The sequence below is a fragment of the Budorcas taxicolor genome, chromosome 20 (genome assembly GCF_023091745.1).
Source record: "Budorcas taxicolor isolate Tak-1 chromosome 20, Takin1.1, whole genome shotgun sequence".
Taxonomy (NCBI): domain Eukaryota; kingdom Metazoa; phylum Chordata; class Mammalia; order Artiodactyla; family Bovidae; genus Budorcas; species Budorcas taxicolor.
The window spans coordinates 13,583,327-13,602,847 of record NC_068929.1 but is presented as its reverse complement, the minus strand read 5'-3'; the positions used below and the strand labels follow the sequence as shown (position 1 = coordinate 13,602,847).

General features: G+C 37.2%; 1 protein-coding gene across 1 annotated transcript in view; it reads left to right on the top strand.

The window, feature by feature from the left end:
* Nucleotides 1-19,311, top strand: part of BDP1 (B double prime 1, subunit of RNA polymerase III transcription initiation factor IIIB) — a 78,507-nt gene extending 59,196 nt beyond the window's left edge. The window contains exons 31-39 of the mRNA XM_052659257.1: nucleotides 1,578-1,728; nucleotides 1,935-2,115; nucleotides 4,127-4,190; nucleotides 4,571-4,742; nucleotides 5,456-5,657; nucleotides 10,528-10,567; nucleotides 12,327-12,591; nucleotides 14,423-14,669; nucleotides 19,180-19,311. Coding sequence (XP_052515217.1) covers nucleotides 1,578-1,728; nucleotides 1,935-2,115; nucleotides 4,127-4,190; nucleotides 4,571-4,742; nucleotides 5,456-5,657; nucleotides 10,528-10,567; nucleotides 12,327-12,591; nucleotides 14,423-14,669; nucleotides 19,180-19,311 — 1,454 coding nt within the window. The remainder of the gene's footprint in view (nucleotides 1-1,577; nucleotides 1,729-1,934; nucleotides 2,116-4,126; nucleotides 4,191-4,570; nucleotides 4,743-5,455; nucleotides 5,658-10,527; nucleotides 10,568-12,326; nucleotides 12,592-14,422; nucleotides 14,670-19,179) is intronic.
* Nucleotides 19,312-19,521: the final 210 nt, after the last annotated feature.

Genomic DNA, 19,521 nt, shown 5'->3' with positions numbered 1-19,521 from the left:
AATCCCTGGTTAGGGAATTAAAATCCCACAAGCTGCGCTGAGTGTATAATCCCCGCCCCACCCCCCCACCCCCCCCGCCCCACCCCCCCACCCCCCCGCCCCACCCCCCCACCCCCCCCGCCCCGCCCCCGGCCAAAAAAAAAAGTACAGTTCAGTGGTTAGTATATTCACCTTTTGGATTTTATAAATAATGCTGCTAAAACATTCATTTATGTTTTTGTGTAGACTTGTGTTTTTATTTCTCTTGGGTTTATGCCTACAAGTGGAATTGTTGGGTCATGTGGTAATTCTGTGTTTAATCTTTTGAGATACAGCCAAACTGTTTCAAATACAGCTACACCATTTTGTATTTCTGCCAGCATTCAGTGAGGGTATCGATTTCTTTGCATCCACCCAAACTTTTGTTAGTATTTGTCTCTTTGAGTATAGCTATCTTAGTGGGTGTGAAGTCCTATCTTGGTGGTTTTGATTTGCATTTTATTTCCCTTTTTGACTAGTGATGTTGAGTATCTTTTTATGTGCTTGTTTGCATATCTTCTTTAGAGAAACGTCTCCCAAGATCCATGCTCATTTTAGAATTGAATTGTTTTTCATTATTGAGTTCTTTATGTTAGTGCATTCCATTTTTAAAGATTGAAAAAAAATTATTTAAATTTTAATTTTTAATTATTTAAATTTTAAATAGTGAAAAAAATCTTCCCATATGATTGCATAGTGCTCTTGTTCCATTTTTTCAATTTCATTTATTCAGTTTTTTCAATGGCCTCACTATATTGTGACTTACATGTTGAACCCTAGTCCCACTTCCTTTTCCATCTGCCCTTCCTGCCAAGGTGCCAACCCCTTAGGGTACTAGTGGGAGCAGGAAAAGTAGTGGTAGGCTGTCTAGATTGTATTCAGTCTTCTCCGTATGTAGAGGATCTGAATATTTAGCATCATTTTTCCCCTGTTCTGGGGTTCCTGGTTTCTGATATTTCCTTTGAGCCAGCAGTGCCTGTGATTCAGTTAGTAAATTCATTTCTTTGGCTTGGGCAGTACCCAGAAGATCTCTCGGTGTGCAGGGTCCAGTTACCTCTTTATATAGACGTCATTGTCTTCCTGTTTGTGACATTATTCTTTACAGATCAGCTCCCTCCCCAACACTTCCCCTAGGGTGGACAGCCAGACTTCATGAGTACCCACTCTAAACCTCTTTGTATGTGTGTTTTTTGTTATACTGCTGTTATAATAAAGTAGAAATATAGTTGTTGGTGAGGGACAGGGAAGCCTGGCGTGCTGCAGTCCATGGGGTCTCAAAGAGTTGGACATGACTGAATGACTGAACTGAACTAATAATCGTTGTGGCTGCCAGGAGTGAAATAGGTGCAATGCAGATTCATTAATTATCTCATTTATGATAAAAAGTGTAACTGGCCCAGACCACCTTTCTGCCATGTGAAAAAGCTTGGTTTTGGATTAAGAGAAGTTTGAAAGAACCACTGTATAGTAATCTTTGAAAAAAGAATATGTTTCTAATGTGGAGATTTTAACTTTACTGTTTTGTAAAGTGTGTGTTTTAAATGTGTTTTTTATTTAAGAAACTGAGAAAAATGCTTCTCAAGAAACAGAATTAGAAGATAAAAACCTAGGGTTGGTTATAGCAACAGAGAGTACAGAGCAGACCAAAGTGGCATCTGCACATGGTGTTGAAGAGACCAGTATTTCACAAGAAACTCACCTAACTGAAAGGTAAGAGAGGAAAGATGTTCTGGGATTTGTTTCATATTCTGGGTCACCTTTGACCATAAGCGTAGCTGTAAAAATTTGTTCTATTGCATTTAATACGTCTTAAAAGTTGGAAAACCATTAAATGAGGTGAACCTTGACATACCAGCTTTAAATATTATTCTGTGGCCGTCTCCTTGATTTCAGATATATACTAACCTGTCTTTCAGAGGTGAAGATCAAGAAGGGACATCTGAAGAAGTTCCGATATCATCAGTTGCTCCCGCTGTCTCTTCTGAGTCAGGGCCCCACACAGGCGGTCTGGGCATGGGTCTTGGTGAGAGTTCTGTTGAAGAGCCTCTGGGAAAGGACTTTAACGGAGATCCTGTGCTCACACTAAATGTGCCAGAGGTAAAAGGATGTAAAATATAGCAGGGAGTGGCTAGCTAGTTCTCATTTACACACAGCAAACTTCACCCTTTTTGGTGTATAATTTAACAAATTTTGATAAACATATATACATTATATAACTGATATATAAACAATTCCATCACTTTCAAAATTTTCCAGTGTCCTTTTTTAGTCACTCCTCCTCTCCACCCCCAGCTTCTGACAACGACTAATCTTTTCTTCTTTCCCTATAATTTTGCTTTTGTGAGAATGTATGTGGTAGAATTTTTACTGAGTGTGTTTTTAGTCTCTGGAACATAGAGATAAAATAACCAATGGCTAGCTTTCTGTACAAGTTTTAAAAAAGGAAGTGTTTTGTGCAGAGAGAACTCTTGCTTCAAGTTCCTGTAGTTATTCTAATGTGCATCCAGCCCTGAGCAAATCCTTGATCTGGAAGAAAAGTATGAATTAGGCAGGTGAAGGGAGAGAAACATGGACGAAGAACAAGTGTGACACAGCATGACATGCTCCGGGACTGTATAAATAGTTCTGAGTGGGATATAAGTGAAAAAAGTGCTTAGAGATGAAGTTAGGCAGCCTGGGGCCATAGCATAAAAGGAGTTTTTATGGCTTGCTAAGGAGTTTGGGTTATATCCAAAGTTACTGAATTTTCCCCTACTGCCCAATTTTTTTAATTTTTACTTTTTATTTGGAAATAATTTCTAGTTTAGAGAACAGTTGCCAGAATCTGACATAGAAATCTGTTAACATTTTGCCTTACTTGCATGCATTCCTGGCTGTAAACATCACTTTCTCTGTGTGTTGCTGTCCGTCTTGGTAGATACTTAAAAAAAAACTAAACCATTTGAAAGTAAGCTGTAGACATGAGCCTTCACCCCTAAATACTCCACAGTTTCTATAGGACCAGGGACGTTTCCTTACAGAGAAATGATAGTACTGTTATCACACACAGTTCCGGTCAAGCCTTTTATGTTGCATTTAGCTGTCATTTCTTATTCTTATAATCTAGAGTTGTCCTCCTGCTCTTTTTCCTCTTTTGTGTACTTGACCTTTTAGAAGAGTCCAAGCTAGTTTGCAGTCTGGATTTCTTTTATTGCTTTCTCATTATAGATTCAAATTATGTGTCTTTTGGCACGAGTTACTATATAGGTGATCTTTCACTCTTTTGTGTTACAGTCCGTGGGGTTTCTAAGAGTCAGAGACGACTGAACGACTGAACTGAACTGATCATATCAGGGGACACATAATGTCAGTTTATCCCATTATTGGTGATACTAATTGATCTCTGGGGTAGAATGGTACCCACCAGATTTTTCTGTTATAATAGCACCTTTTCCATTTAGTAATTTAGTTTGCATTAATGATTCTTGCCTGAATCAATTAACTGACATTGTTGGTTGCAAAATGAAAGTTTTAAGATCGTAAGCATATGGGGAGGGAGGTGGGAGGGGGGGTTCAGGATTGGGAACACGTGTACACCTGTGGCGGATTCATGTTGATGTATGGCAAAACCAATACAGTATTGTAAAGTAAAATAAAGTAAAAATTAAAAAAAAAGATCTTAAGCAGTGGAGAATTATAATTGTAACTGTATTTTAGAGAAAACAGTGTTTACAATTTTGTGGAAAACAGATTGGATGGAGCCATGCTGGAGGCAAAGAGACCAGTTTGCTTCCATATACATGTCACCTCCTAATGGTGCGGTGGCTGCTGAGGTGGGGATAGAGAGAAGGTTGAGGGGTTTGTGTCTTCCTTTTCTATCACTTCAAAAATCATTTCATATTCTACACATCCTTAGCAATTTATTCATAATTCCTTTGTGTATATATGTATATTTATTTAAATGAATCAACATTTTATTGGTACATCTGAAAGTTTCAAAACACCTGAAAAATTCTCTGCTTAGGTTAGCTAAGTTGTTGAGTTTTGAAACAATAACTGTTCACATTGTCAGGAAATCTTTTTAAAATTTAGATTTGGTTAACCTTACTCTTTTAATTTTTTATGGCAGTGTATACCAACTAGTATTCCAGAAGTCCAGCAAGAGAATGTAAACGATCTTCAAGACATAACAGGTATGACAATCTGCTTCAGTGGTATTATAGAACTTAACAGTATGTTTACTTACTCCCCATTTGACTATAGAAAAAAAAAAAAGCAGTTTCGTTGGTCTATGACAGCCTTAAATTTTTTTTTAAAAGACACTTGAAATATTTTGTATATAAGCTTTGTTATTCAGAATTATAAATCTTATAAAAAAGGAATTGTAAATCTCAGTAGAGAATCATCTTTATCCTTTATGAAATTACTTTTTATTTATTTCTTGAGGGGTATAATTTAGTTTTTTTATTCTTTGGGATAAACTGTCATGAGACTTTTTAGAAATGAAGTAAATTAGTGATTTTCTGTCATTTCACAGTTCAGCTTTTCATTTCTAACTTTTAAACTTTGATAGTCAATCTAGTTAATGTACATCAGGATGGTGAGGATGAACAAACTTTCATCTTAACTCTGGTGGAAATCCCAGAAGGATATGCTGATAGCACTATGCAGTTAATGCCAAATCCTTTACTGCCGGCGCCCATATTGGTCAAATCGATGAATACAAAAGAAAGAGAAGACACGAGGTAATGAATCATCTGACCTGTTTTTGCTAGGAGGAAGGGGTGCTTTATGAATTGAATAAAATTGAACAAGCCATTCACCAACCTTATTTGTAATTGTGATGGAGATCTCATTTAATAATTATGTGATAAGTTAGAGAAAAATTACTAATTTTATAGCTGATAAAGTTGCCATTTAAACGTATAATACTACTTTGTTGGTATTTTAAGTATTTTGAAAGCTAAAAAAATTAGCAATGTGGATCATAAAATATCATTTGTTGAAGATGTGGCTACATTGTATACATTTTAATTCTGAAATAAATATACATTCACAGAAATTTACAAAAATAGTACAAAGAGGATGCACTTTAAAATATTTGTGATACTCATTTTCTTTGCTGTAAAATTCTTAAGTTGTATTTTAATAGTCGTTAAGATGCTTAATTGTGTATCAAGTAACATCTGAAATTGAAGCCTTTCCTATTAGGAAGAAATACTTTAGACTAAAATTAAACTTTAATGACAAAACATTTTTATGCCTCAGATTTAATTCAGTATTATGGAATTTAAGTTGTGAGCTCTTAAGTATGAATGGAGCTGAAAACTAACATTTTTGTGACTGTGACCATGTATATATTAGTTATTTAGAAGTTTCTTTGGTAGTTTTCTTGAGAGTAGCTCAGCCTTTAACATCATTAAGTAATTAATTTACTGTGTGTGTATTTTCTATGCAGTATCAGTTTTCCAGTAACTTCAGTTGGTCAAGATGACATGTGTTTATCTAATTCTGAAAGAGATGATTCAGAAACGTCTGCTGCTAATTTGAATCTTGTATCTAGGAAGAGATATCATTGTAGCGTTGATGAAAGTGACCATGTCCCTCCTGCCAAAAAAACTTCACTCACTTCAATAGATTGTCAAAAATATACCTCTGAGGTAAGATGGAAGGAATCATTAAACAAGTGAGATGGCCATATCAATGGACCTATTTCTGTTCTTCCTTTAGACTCTTTGTATAAACATAGTTCTAATAGTTTCTACCATAAATAATCCAGATAAAACTGGTTTTGGAGTTTTACTTTCTACTAGTTCTAGGTGGAAATTGTTGGATGTTACTCAGGAAACCCATTCCCAGTTCATTGTCATTGGCTAAAGATAAGACTGAGAGCATCATACGGATGTGGGTTTTGGCTGTACCAGTTAAAAGCTGTGGGATCTTAGGAATGATACTGAATAAGTTCCCTATTGTGTAAGATGGTAATAGTGATATCATTGCGTGTGTGCGCACACGTGCTCAGTCATGTCCGACTCTCTGCAACCCCTTGGACTATAGTCCGCCAGGGTCCTCTGTCCATGGGATTTTCTAGGCAAGAATGCTGTAGTGGGTTTCCATTTCCTTCTCAAGGATATCTTCCCGTCCCGGGGATCAAACCCACGACTCTTGAATTCCTGAATTGGCAGGCAGATTCTTTACTACTAGCGCCAGCTGGGAATATCATCACTACCATTATCATCATGCTTAAAGCTTCCCATTGCTCTTAGGAATAAAACCAGAACCTCTAAGGCCCTGTTTGTTCATGTGGTTGTTTTCTGTGTCTAATCTCATCTTGTGCTGGGCTCTGCCTTACTGTGGCCATTTTTTAGTTTCTTGAGTACACCATATTTCTTCATGTTCCAGGGCATTTCTTTTGCTCTCTCTTCTGTTTGAAATGTTTCCTTGCAAAATACACAGACTTCTTGAGCTCAGTCATAAACCTCAGGGATGCCTGACAGTACTGTGCAGATTCAGTTACTGGCCTCTGTGTTGTAGGTTTGTTAAGCATCCTCTCTGTTTTTGTTTCTGGTTCTCATCATAGGGTACTACACTATGGAAAGATTAGAATCTATATTCTCAAAAGGATGGTTGAAGACCAGTAGTCCTTAGGTTATAGCAGACAACAGAAGTGGTATAGTCTTCTATATCTAATAGTTTAAAAAATGGTATTCCAGAATAATTTTTAATTTCTCTTAGTATGTATAAAGTTGAACATTTTTCATATACTTAGGGCTTCCCTTGTGGCTCAGCTGGTAAAAAATTTGCCTGCAATGCAGACCTGGGTTCGATCCCTGTGTTGGGAAGATCCCCTGGAGCAGGGAAATGTTACCCACTCCAGTATTCTGGCCTGGAGAATTCCATGGACTGTATAGTCCGTGGGGTCGCAAAGAGTCGGACACAACTAAGCGACTTTCACTTCATATGCTTAAGATCCAGTTTTATTTCCTTTCCTGTGACATGACTGTATTCTTTACCCTTTTTTTCAACTTGGTTTGTTGATCTTTATCTTATAAATTTAGAGGAACCGTCTATTTTGAATATTTGTGATATGAGTTGCAAATTTTTTTTTCTCAGGTTGCTGTCTGTTTTTTTTGGCTCTGCTGGGTCTTCGTTGCAGTGAGGGGGCTTTTTCTAATTGCAGCTTGCGTAGGGCTTCTCTAGTTGTGGTGTGCAGGCTGAGTTGCCCTGCACGTGAGGGTCCCTGTGGGATCTTAGTTCCTTGACCAGGGATCGAATCCTCAGCCCTTGCCACTGGAAGGCAGATTCTTAACCACTGGACCACCAGGGAAGTTCCTTCAGGTTGTTGTCTTTTAATTCTGCTTTTTGTGATTTTCTTCTGGAGACTTGTTTGCTTAACTTTTTAATGTGACAGTCTTGAAACATTTAAAAAGGTAGTTGTTGTCCAGTTGCTAAGTCATGTCCTCCTCTTTGTGACCCCATGGGCTGCAGCACGCCGGGCTTCCCTGTCCCTCACTATCTCCCAGAGTTTGCTCAGACTCGTGTCCATTGAGTTGGTGATGCCATCCAACCATCTCATCCTCTGTCATCCCCTTCTCCTTTTGCCTTCAGTCTTTCCCAGCATCAGTGTCTTTTACTTTGAGTTGGCTGTTCACATCAGGTGGCCAGAGTATTGGAGCTCCAGCTTCAGCATCAGTCCTTCCAATGAATGTTCAGAGTTGATTTTCTTTGGGATTGACTGGTTTGATCTCCTTGCAGTCCAAGGGACTCTCAAGAGTCTTCTCCGGCACCGACAGGTCGAAGGCATCAATTCTTTGGTGCTTAGCCTTTGTATCCCTAGGTATCTGTCATCCAGTTTCAACATTTTGTTAGCATTCTATGCAGACATTGTTTCACTTTATTTTAAAAGTATATTTAATGACATGGAAAAAAGACCATAGCATATCATTATATGCAAAATTATGCCACCAGTTTATAATATTCCGTTTAACAAATGGCAGGCTTCCCAGGTGGCTCAGTGGTAAAGAACCTGCCTGCCAATGCAGGAGACACGAGACTTGGGTTCTGTTCCTGGGTCGGCAAGATCCCCTGGAGAAGGAAATGGCAACCCATTCTAGTATTCTTGCCTGGAAAATTCCATGAACAGAGAGGAGCCTGGCAGGTTATAGTCTGTGTAGTCACAGAGAGTCAGACATGACTGACCATAGCACACATGTTAAAAAATGATAGCTGTACTTTGGAGTGACTAAATCTTAAAAAAAAGGATGTACAGTGTCTGTTGGGCCTATTTGAGAGTTTTATTTTCTAAAAAGTTGGTTATAATTTTGAATTCTAGAGTGTATACACATTGCACTTAGATATACAAATGATTTTTATTTTTCTGTAATCAGATTTATTAGCCTTTTGGGCTATTCCCTGATGATCCAATGGTTAAAACTTGGCGTTCTCACTGCTAGGACCCAGGTTCAATCCTTGGTAGGGGAACTGAAATCCTGCAAGCTCAAAAAATTTTTTCTTTTAATTAGTCTTTTTATGTTTATCTGTGGAGATTACGTTATACGCTGAAAGTCTACCTTGAAATTAATATGAATTCTTCTAATTAATATCATCGATTTGTTTAGAATTTATTTTGGTTTTAAGAACAGAGGAACCAACTTAATTTTCCCCAGATACCTATCTGTTTGTCCCAGCATCATTTATTGAAGAGTTCATCTTTTCTCCACTGATTTAAAATTCCACTTTTGGGGACTTCCCTGGTGGTCTGATGATTAAAACTGCATGCTTCCATCGCAGGGGGCATTGGTTCAGTACCTGGTTGGGGAAATTAGATCCTGTGTGCTGCACTGCGAGACCGAAAAATAAAATAAAGGTGTAGTTTTTGAGAAAAGAGAAAAAAAAAAACATTAAGAATTAAATAAAATTCCCATAAGTATTTGGGTATATTCCTAAATTTTCTTTCTTCTGCATTGATTTACCTATTTGTTCTGGGGTCAGTTTCACACTGTAGGTTTTAAGTGCTTTAATATCTTAAAGGGACAGTCTGTTCTCCTCCCTGACCCCCAGTACAATTTTCTTCTTCTTCCAAGATCTCCCTAGTTGCTTGTTATGTTTTAAAGTTTATATTAATTTTAGCATGTGCTTATCTGGAACTTAAAAAAAAATAACTCTGTTGGTACTTGTGTTAGGATCATACTACCTTGACGGATTAACACAAAGAAAACTGACATCATAAATGTGATGCTGAATGTACCTACCCAGAAACACTGTGTGTCTTTCCATTTCTTTAAGATTTCTTTTGTGTCTGTCTCCTAACGCTGTTTTAAGTTCTTCTTCATATAAATCTGGTTTATTTCTTACTGGGCTATATCTAAGAATTTTATCTTTTTTTGTTTTTGTTACTATTATCATAAAGTTCTTTTAATTTAGAATGCTTTACAGAATTCCCGTCATTGTGTGTAATATTTTTTCAGTTGGTTCTCTAGAGTTTTCTAAGTAAACCGTTATATCATCTGCAAATATAATTTTAATTCTTCTCTTCTACTTTTTACACCTTGAATTTCTTTCTTTTTCTAATTATATTGGCTAATATAACTTTTTAAAAAAATCAGAAAACAGCTCTGATATTAGACATCTTTTTCTTACTCCTGACTTCAATGGGAATATATCCATTGTTTATGAAATGGGATGCCGGCTTTTGGACTGCAGTAGTTAATATTTTATATTGTTAACAAAATACCTGTCTATTCAATTTTACGTGTTTTTTTTTCCCCAAGAATGAATACTATTTCATACTTTTCCTGCAAATAGAGAGATGATGCTATTTTTCTCTTCAGATTGGTTGATTTGTATTAATGTTTTAAAATACTGAATCATCTTTACATTCGTGAAACAAACTTTTTCGCTGTGCCAAACAGATTATGCAATGTTGGTCCCCCAACCAGGGATTGAACCCATGCCCTAGGCAGTGAAAATGTGAAGTCCTAACGGCTGGGCTGCCAGGGAATTCCCAAACTTTGTTTGATTATGATGTTTTAGTCTTTTGAGGTGCTGCTAAATTATGCTGGTAATACTTCATTTGATGTTTTTGCACTGATGTAAAACTGCTTAGTTGAATCAATATTACACTTGCTTTGTAAAAGGCATTTGGAAGCTTTTCCTCTTCTGTTATGCTACAGAATACTTTAAATAGTAGCTACAGTGTTTGATAGAAGCATCTGTCATAATGTTTTCGTAATGTTTGATAGAAATCCTGTGAAACATGTCTGACCCTAGTGTTTTGTAGGAGATAAGCGATTTTCTTTGCTTAAGAAAGAAAGGAGGAGGACTTCCCTGGTAGTCTAGGGATTAAGACTCTGTACTTGCACTGCAGGAGGTGATGGTTCATTCCCTGGTCCAGAAAGTTCTACATGCCTTGCAGTGCAGCCAAAAAAGTAAAAAACAACAACAACAAAAAAATTGAACTGTTTTTTAAAGGAAGGAAATAAAATCAATTTTGACAACTATAATATTTTTTTGTAAATTTTCTTGAAACAGGTGTGTTCAAAGGAATTAAAAAATGTTTTGGAGGAAACAGGTGAGTGAAATGATTGCATTTTGCTTAGTACCCTTCATAACTATTGTTTAAATTTGGGATAGAAGATGAGTCTTGCTCATTTTTCTCTAAGAATGAAGCCTTTATTATTGGAGGATGTTTTGTTTTGTTTTGTTTTGTTTTGTTTTTGGTCCCTTCTGAGATCTTAGGTTTAGCACTTTGATAGCCCTTACTAAAAAGCTACTTTCATCCTATACTTAATTTAAAAAAACCAGATAATTCCAGGATTTCCTGTAAAAGCTCAACAGTTACATTTAAGGAATTGGAAAGCTGTGTATAAGGGAGTTTTTATAGGTCCTTAGTTAGCTTTAACCTTTTTTGTGTTTAATTTTTATTGAAGTATAGTTGATTTACAGTGCTGTGTTACTTTCTGTTATACAGCAGATTGAATCTGTTATGTGTATACATATATCCTCTTTTAGATCTTATTCCCATATAGGCCATTACAGAGTACTGAGTAGTGTTGCCTGTGCTATACAGTAGGTTCTTATTCGTTATCTAGTTTTACGTATAGTAGTATCTTTATGTCAGTCCTAGTCTCCCAAGTTATCCCACCCCCCATTCCTCCTTGGTAAGCATAAGTTTGTTTTCTACATCTGTGACTCTTATTTCTGTTTTGTAAATAGGTGCATTTGTAGATTCCTCGTATAAGTGATACCATGTGATATTTGTCTTTCTGTGTCTGACTTACTTCACTCAATATGACATCCCTAGGTCCATCCATTTTGTGGCATTATTTCATTCCTTTTAATGGCAGAGTAATATTCCATTGACTATAGGTACCATATCTTTGTCCGTTCCTCCATTGATGGACATGTAGGTTGCTTCCGTTTCCTGGCTATTGTAAATAATGCTGCAGAGAACATTGGGGTACACATATCTTTTCAAATTACAGTTTTCTCTGGATATATGTCCAGAAGTGGGATTGCTAAATCATATGGTATCTCTATATTTTGTTTTTTAAGGAACCTCCATACTGTGCTCCATAGTGGCTGTACCAGTTTACATTCCTCCCAACCGTATAGGAGGTCTCCCTTTTCTCCACACCCTCTCCAACATTTATTGTGTGTAGATTTTGTGTGTGGTGAGGGCCATTCTGACCTTAGCTTTACCCTTTAATTAGAAAGTGATACTTTTTCATTTTGCTAGTTCAAGAAATATTTACGGAGAAAGCTTTTCTAAGTCAAAATATTGATATATTGATATAACTATTTTATATCTGAACATAGAAGCTGTCCCACAGCTTTTACCCATTATAATATGCCTGAGACTCCCCTGGTGGTTGGGAATCTGCCTGCCAGTACAGAGGACACGGGTTCGATCCCTGGTCTAGGAGGACCCCACATGCTGAAGGGCCACTAAGCCTGCATCACAACTGCTGAAATACAGGCACTCTGGAGCTTGCATGTGACATCTGCTAAGCCCAAGTGCCCTAGAGCTTGTGCTCTGCATTGAGAGGCCACTGCAGTGAGAAACCTGTGTACTGCAAGTTGATAGTAGCCCCTGCTTGCCACAACTAGAGGAAGCCTGCACGCAGCAACAAAGACCCAGCACAGTTAAAACTAAAATAAATAAAATTTTAAAAAAATTCCTAATAGTCCAAGTAACTCGACTAATTTTTAATTTAACTTACCAAAGTAGGTTCACAATAGAATAATCATGGGTTTTCTTCTTCAAATATTGTAGTATAATTGAATATTATCTCCAGCATATGTGCTTACCATTTTTTTCTTTTTTGAAGGGGAGTCTTACAAGGGACAGAATATCTTCCCTACCTCAGGAAACATACAGACAATTTCAGAACCTCAGAAAGAGCAACTTGAACCAACTTCTCAGAGTATCAGATCTGGATCTCTTAATAAAATAACAGATACACAAGAAAAGGATGCATCTCAGTTACCTCAGGATGAGGTAATGGTGTCTGATAAGGAAGAAAGAACTTGTGCTGCTTCTGAGTCTGAACAAATGGGCAGCATCACATCGTCTTCAAAACCCCCCCTAACCAGGTATCATGACACAGTCTTTAATGTTTCTTTTCTGTGCACATTTTGTTCTCAGTGGATAAATTAAACCTATATGGAATAGGTATAACATGTATAAAGACTTAAGTCCAATACTAAGGATGGTGTTTTGTGAACATACCCCTCTGTCATTAATATAAAGGGAACAGGTGTCATCAAAGGAAACACAGTTAATGCCAGACCCTTTCAGAGGACATTCCATATGACAAGAGCTTAACTTTAAGGTCAGGGCGTCCCTCATAGCTCAGTCGGTAGAGAATCTGCCTGCAATGCAGGAGACCCAGGTTTGGTTCCTGGGTTGTGAAGATTCTCTGGAGAAGTACATGGCAGCCCATCTCAGTATTCTTGCCTGGATAATCCCATGGACAGAGGCGCCTGGCAGGCCATAGTCCATGGGGTTGCAAGAGTTGGACATGACTTAGCAACTAAATGATGATGACGGACTTTCAGTCCTGAAACTTTGACTTTTAGATAGAAAATCTTTAGAATTTAGGATTGCACATTTTCTTTTTCAGATTGTTCATGGTTATTATTTTGATAATTATTTATTCTACCACACTGTAGCTCCTAGTACAGATGTGGATGGTGTGAGACATAGGGCTGACATCAGAAGTAGTCTGGAAGTTGTTTTATTGAACTCCCAGATAATGTGTGCATTTCTCTCTCTTGTGGCATACCAAAGAGGTCAGCTCTGGCTTTCTCCCTCTAAGAGTAAGTGTGAAATTTAAGCCCAAACTAGCTTCTCCCACATTATGTCCTCATACTAGAAGCAAGTCTGCTGGGTTATAGACATCTATTGGTTTAGCAGCAGCATTCAAATCATTAATGTGGTGTTGCTGAATTGAAGAGGGGAGGATATGTACCAGTCTCCACTAAAGGAAAGTGGGAGGAAGCTTGAAAATATGCTTGAAAATAAGCTTGAAATAAGCTTGAAAATAAGCTTTCAAATATGCTTGAAAAAGCATATTTAACAAACCTGTTCTTTTTGTTATATAAACTACATCTTTTCTGGAATTAGGAATGTGCTTAAAATAGAATGAAGGCAACGTCTTGGGAGTTTGGGTTAAACCAGTTGAGAAGCAGTGTTTTAGAACAAGGGTTCTATAGAACATTATACATTACATTGTGATTATATAATCATATATATATGTAAACAAATAAGCATGCTCTGTTCCAGTAAGCTTAGTTACAGAATCAGTTGGTGGACTGATTTGGTATGTGGATCATGGCTTGCTGACCCCTACTCAAAATGTGGTCCTGGGGCCAACAGCAGGAGCATCGTTTGAGAACTTAACGGAAATGCAGAACTCAGGCCCATTCCTCATCAGCTCAGTCAGAATCCTCATTTTAATAAGCTCCCCAGGCAATTTGTATGCATTTTTAAGCTTGATAAGTACGACTCTAGAGAAAGCTTTGACTTTCGTCACAAGTATTTGGCGTGGCATAGTGATATTCGATACCTAGTGGTATCAGTACTTAGAAGATGTGCCGCTCATGTGGTATCCCACGTACCAGTTTAGCATTTATGGAAAGAAGTTGCTATTAAGAATGTGTCTTCCTGGACTTCCCTGGCATCCAATGTAGGGAGCGTGAGTTTGATCCCTGGTGCAGGAACTAAGATCCCAATGGCTGGGCAGCAGGGCAAGAAAAAAAAGTTTAATTATACAGGTATTGATGTTGTCCTATAAAATTTTGTACATTCCTGCTTTTAGTTTCTTTACTATAATAATCTGCCTATGAAAAATTTAGTGACTATTAAAAAAAAAGAATGTGTCTTTCTGGAAATTCTTGAATATCTTTACATTTGCATTTCTAGACCTGGCAGAAGACCCCTGGGATTTTTGTCTTTACTATGTTCAAAGAATAGCTTGGACTCTGATGAACCTACACAGGTTCATAGTAAGAAACGACTAAAACCTGTTATACCTGTATCAAGACAAAATTTGAAAAGATCTAATCTGCCTAGTGTAAGCCAGAAAAAAACTCAAGAGTCCTCTGACGTTCCATCTCCAAGTGTTGTTGACAATACTCAACATACGAATAATGCTAGTTCAGCAACTCAGGTATGTGATAACTGTTCTTTGTTTATTTGTATAGAATGGATTGGTTATCAGGCTCAACTAGGAAAGACATGGTAATTGCTTTCTTCATCTGGATGTCAGAAATTATTGCATAGCAACTCCAATCCATTTCCTGGTTATCCTACCCTACTTATTAGAAGATAAGGTGCTGAATTAGAAAGTTACAGCTAGTTTAGTACAGAGCCATTGAACTAACCATAAATGAACACTTAATTGCCAGTCCTTTACTGCAAAGATCCTTCTGACCTTTTTGCTCCTTTTGTGGAAGCAAAACAAAATAGTGCTTGCATTTTATTTCCTTTAGGAAAAATGTCCTGATACCTACAGGAATTCAAGGAACGGTAAAATTAGAATTTGCTTGCATGTTTCATTTCTGTGCATTCTAAAGCTGTCATAGCAAGTACTAGGGCAGAAAAATCTGGGAACTTATATCAAAGACTTTGGAAGAATATTGGGGTGACTTATCTCAACAAAGAAAAGGCTGGTGACTATTATTGGATAGCATGGAGCCTCAAAGGAAAGAGTATTTTTGTAAAGAACACTTTTAACATTTTTAAAGTATTTTATGTTATTTCCTACAATTATATTCTGAGACCAGAATTTTATGAGTCTTTATTATTGTCGACAAATTACTTTGGAGAATAGTAATTACCAAGTGTCACTGTGCCAGTTTGGTCCAGCCTGAGCTATTACTCTTCAAAATGCACTTGTTTTTCTTATTTAATATAGTGGTGGAGGAGTGGAAATGTAATTTCATTTTCTAAAAATAATGTATTTATTTATTTCTGGCTCTGCTGGGTCCTTGCTGCGGTGTGAGAGCTTTCTCTTGGAGGCAGGCAGGGGCTACTCTGTGGTTGCCGTGTGTGGGCCCCTCTTGTTGTGGAACCCGGGGTCCAGAACGTTAGCTCAGTAGTTGTGACACAGGGGCTTAGTTGCCCCAAGGCATTTAAGGGTCTTCCCAGACCAGGGATTGAACCCATGTCCCCTGCATTGGCGGGCAGATTCTTACCCACTGGACCACCAGGGAACTCCTGTCATTTCAACTTTAAAATTTGCATTTCTTCAGTTATTAGTGAGTTGTTTTTTTTCCCCCCATATATTTACTAGATTTTGTTTCTGTCTTTTTTAAAATTGCTGTGTTGTTTTTGTTTACTGATTTATACCTTTTGGAATTTCAGTGGTTTTCTTTTGTATGAGTTCTTTATGCATGTAAATAAGCCACAATCTATTACTTGTTTCTTTGTAAGTTACTAAAGTACTTTTATGATTAAAAGTTTTTCTCCACAGGTATAAAATTTTGAATAATCAGTTTGGTATATAGTGTGAGGCAAGGGTTTGATCTAAATATCGTCCTCAACTTGCTACTTTGTTTTTTTGACTAATATATTCCACATGTTTTATTTATTTATTTATTTTCTTTTTTTTCTTTTCCACATGTTTTAAAATGCATAACCTACAAAAGAGAGTTCATAGTAAACTATTTCCCATGTCTGTCCTTTAGCTTTGTAGTTCCTCCTTCCTGCAGGTATGTCGTATTATCAGATTTTGGTTTACTTTTCCAGAGACATTTTAATGTACACAAACATAAACATTTTTCTTCCTTTTTTACAGAAATAATGGCGTATCACCTCTTCTTTGCTTTTCACATGTAGCAGTGTGACTTGGAGACATTACAAAACAGTAGATAAAAGGCTTCCTTCTCTCTTTCTTCTTTTTTTAAAAAATATTTATTTTTATTTATGTATGTATTTTGCTGCACCAGATCTTTGTTGCAGCACGAGGGATCTTTAGTTGTAGCATGCACACTCTTAGTTGCAGCATGTAGGAACTAATTCCCTGACCAGGGGTCGGACCTGGGCCCGTGCATTGGGAGCACAGAGTCCCAGCCACTGGACCACCAGGGAAGTCCTTTGCTCTCTTAAAAAAATTGAATTATTAACTTTTTATTTTGAGATAATTATAGATTATCATGGAGTTATAAACAACCATATGGAGAGATCTCATCTACCCTTCACTCAGTTCTCTCCAGTGGTGACGTCTTGTGAAACTCTCCTCCAGTATCACAACTGCTCTACTGCCATTACGACAGTCAAGATACAGAGCAGTTCTGTCACTAGAGGAATCTTTTGTTTAGCCCTTTTATAGACACACCCACTTCCCTGCCACCCCTACTGTCTCCTTATTTTCTGGCAACCTGGTTTCCAGTAAATGTGTCTTTTGGGTACTAACCTGGTGGTCCAGTGGCTAAGACTCTGTGCTTCCAATGCTGGGGGGCCCTGATTCGATCCCTGGTCAGGGACCTAGATCCCACATGGTACAATTAAGAGTTCACAAGCTGCAACTGAAGATCCCGTGTGCCATAACTAAGACTGGGTGCAGCCAAATAAATAAGTAAAATAATTGTATATTTCTCTTTTTTAAAGTGTGTGGATTCCAAGAATGTTTTATAAATGGTATCATGTATTTGGGATTGGTGTCTCTTCAGTAGTGAGTCATCCAGATGGTTTTACGTATCAATAGCTTGTTCCTTTTTATTGCTGGGTAGTATTTCACAGTGCGGATGTACCAGCTTTGTTTATCCATTTACCCGCCAAAGGACATCTAGGTGGTTTTCAGAGTTTGTTATTATAAATAAAGCTGTGAGCTTCTGGATGCAACTTTTTGTGTGGACATAAATTTTCCTTTTTTGTTTTTCAAGAATAAGTGCCCTTGTTGTTTTTAATGATTCTATAATATTCCATTGTTTGGGTGTACCATTGAGTGATACTGGTCTCACACAGGCATTTAAGTTACTCTTAATTGTTTGCTATTTCAAACAGTATAGTAACAACTCATGTATAAATAGATCATTTTCACATTTATAGGTTAAATTCCTAGAAATAGAATTGCTGGTCTAAAGGAATGATTATTCTTTTGACAGACACTGCTTGATTATCCTCCATAGGAATTATATCAGTTTCAGTTCTTAGCAGCAATGTATGAGAGCCTTTTCCCTCACAATAGTATATTATTAATGTTCATTTTTTATCTTCTTCATAGATTTAATGAACACATGTGTCTGTGTTATAGGTTGCAGTTTTTTGTCCCTCTTTGGCATTTATCTTTTGGTTTTGTATGTGGTGGTTTGTGCCATGCAGATATTTTTTGCTATTATGTACATGAACTTACCAATCTGCTATGGTTTCTGGCTTTCATGCCATTCCTTCACACGCTCTCCCCCACCCTGAGATCGTAAACCATTCTCCTCTGGTATTTTACAGTAGATTGTTTCAGAACTCAGCTTTATTTTTGGCAGGGCTGGCCCATTGTTGCTGCCCCGGGTTTTGTCTAGTTGAGGCGAGTAGGGGCTGCTCTAGTTGCGGTGTGCGGGCTTCTCACTGTGGTGAGCTCTTTTGCAGGGCACGGGCTTAGAGTGCACGGCCTTTCGTTGTGGTGGTGCATGGGCTCAGTGGTTGTGGCACGCCTACATCCGTGGCATGTAGGATCTTACTGGACCAGGGATTGAACCTGTGTCTCCTGATTGGCAGGTGGATTCTCTACCACTGAGCCACCAGGGAAGCCCCTATAGTCGATTTTTAAAAATGTTTTTACTTTTAAGTTTATTGATCCATCTAGAACTTGTAATGAAGTATAATTAGTATGATAAGTCTGATTTCCTTTTTGTGAGATAGTTATACAGTTGTCCAATATTATTTATTGGATTATCCACCTTTTCTCAATTTCTTTTGGAAATATCACTTTTATCAGGTACTAAATTTCCATCCATATGTGTTAGGGATATTTCTAGTCTATTTCGTTGATATGCATGTCTGTTCCTATGCCAATACCATGCCTTCTTAATTTTTCTAAATTTATAAGTATGCTAATTTTTGATAGAATTGCTTTGATTTGCGATATTTCCTTATGTACTGTGCTGTTTCATGGGTCCTATTTTGGTCATTAAAATGTTTTCATTTAGATTTAATAGTGTTATATTTTCTATATTGTTAATTTTTTTCACAGAAATTTGAATGAAGTAATAAATGTGTACATTACAGTTAATCTAGTTATGTCTAGTATCGTATATTTGCTGATCTTAATTTTATTATTATAACTAATGCTGCAAAGGTTATCTCTTACTATGTTTAGGATTATTTCCTTAATATAACAGCACAGAAATTAAATTATGGGGTCAGTGAGTATAAACATATTTAAAGCTCTTATAGTGATAAAGAATCTGCCTGCCAGTGCAGGAGACACAGGTTCTATTCCTGGGTCAGGAAGATCCCCTGAGTAGGAAATGGCAACCCACTCCCATATTCTTGCCTGGAAAATTTCATGGACAATGGGGCCTGGTGGGCTACAGTCCGCGGGGTCACAAAGAATCATACATTGCTGAGAGACTAAGTGAGTGAGTACTTATTGCTATATTGCTTTTCAGACAGGTATCAGTTTAGACCACCACTATCAATATAAATGGTATACTGCGTACTTATTTTTATTATCTTTTTAGGTTTCTCATAATCGTCCCTTACTGAAAGGAGAATGTAAAGGTGGCCAAAACCGGGTACCTGAAGAGGAGCCAACCACAGTCTCTGAATATTTCTTTAATGATATCTTTATTGAAGTGGATGAAACAGAATAGAAAGTCGCCTTTTTAATTTTTTTTTTAAGTCTGAGATTTCCAGAATCAGTTATATCAACAAAGCAGTATTTAGAAAGAAGCATTACTGGCAGTTTTTCTTCAGGTTGATTTTCAGTATTTATTCAGCTTGATTTGAAGCTTTTATAATCAGTGAAGAACATTGCTGGGGTCCTTTTCATTCTGATTGGCTCAGCATTTTGGAAATAACCA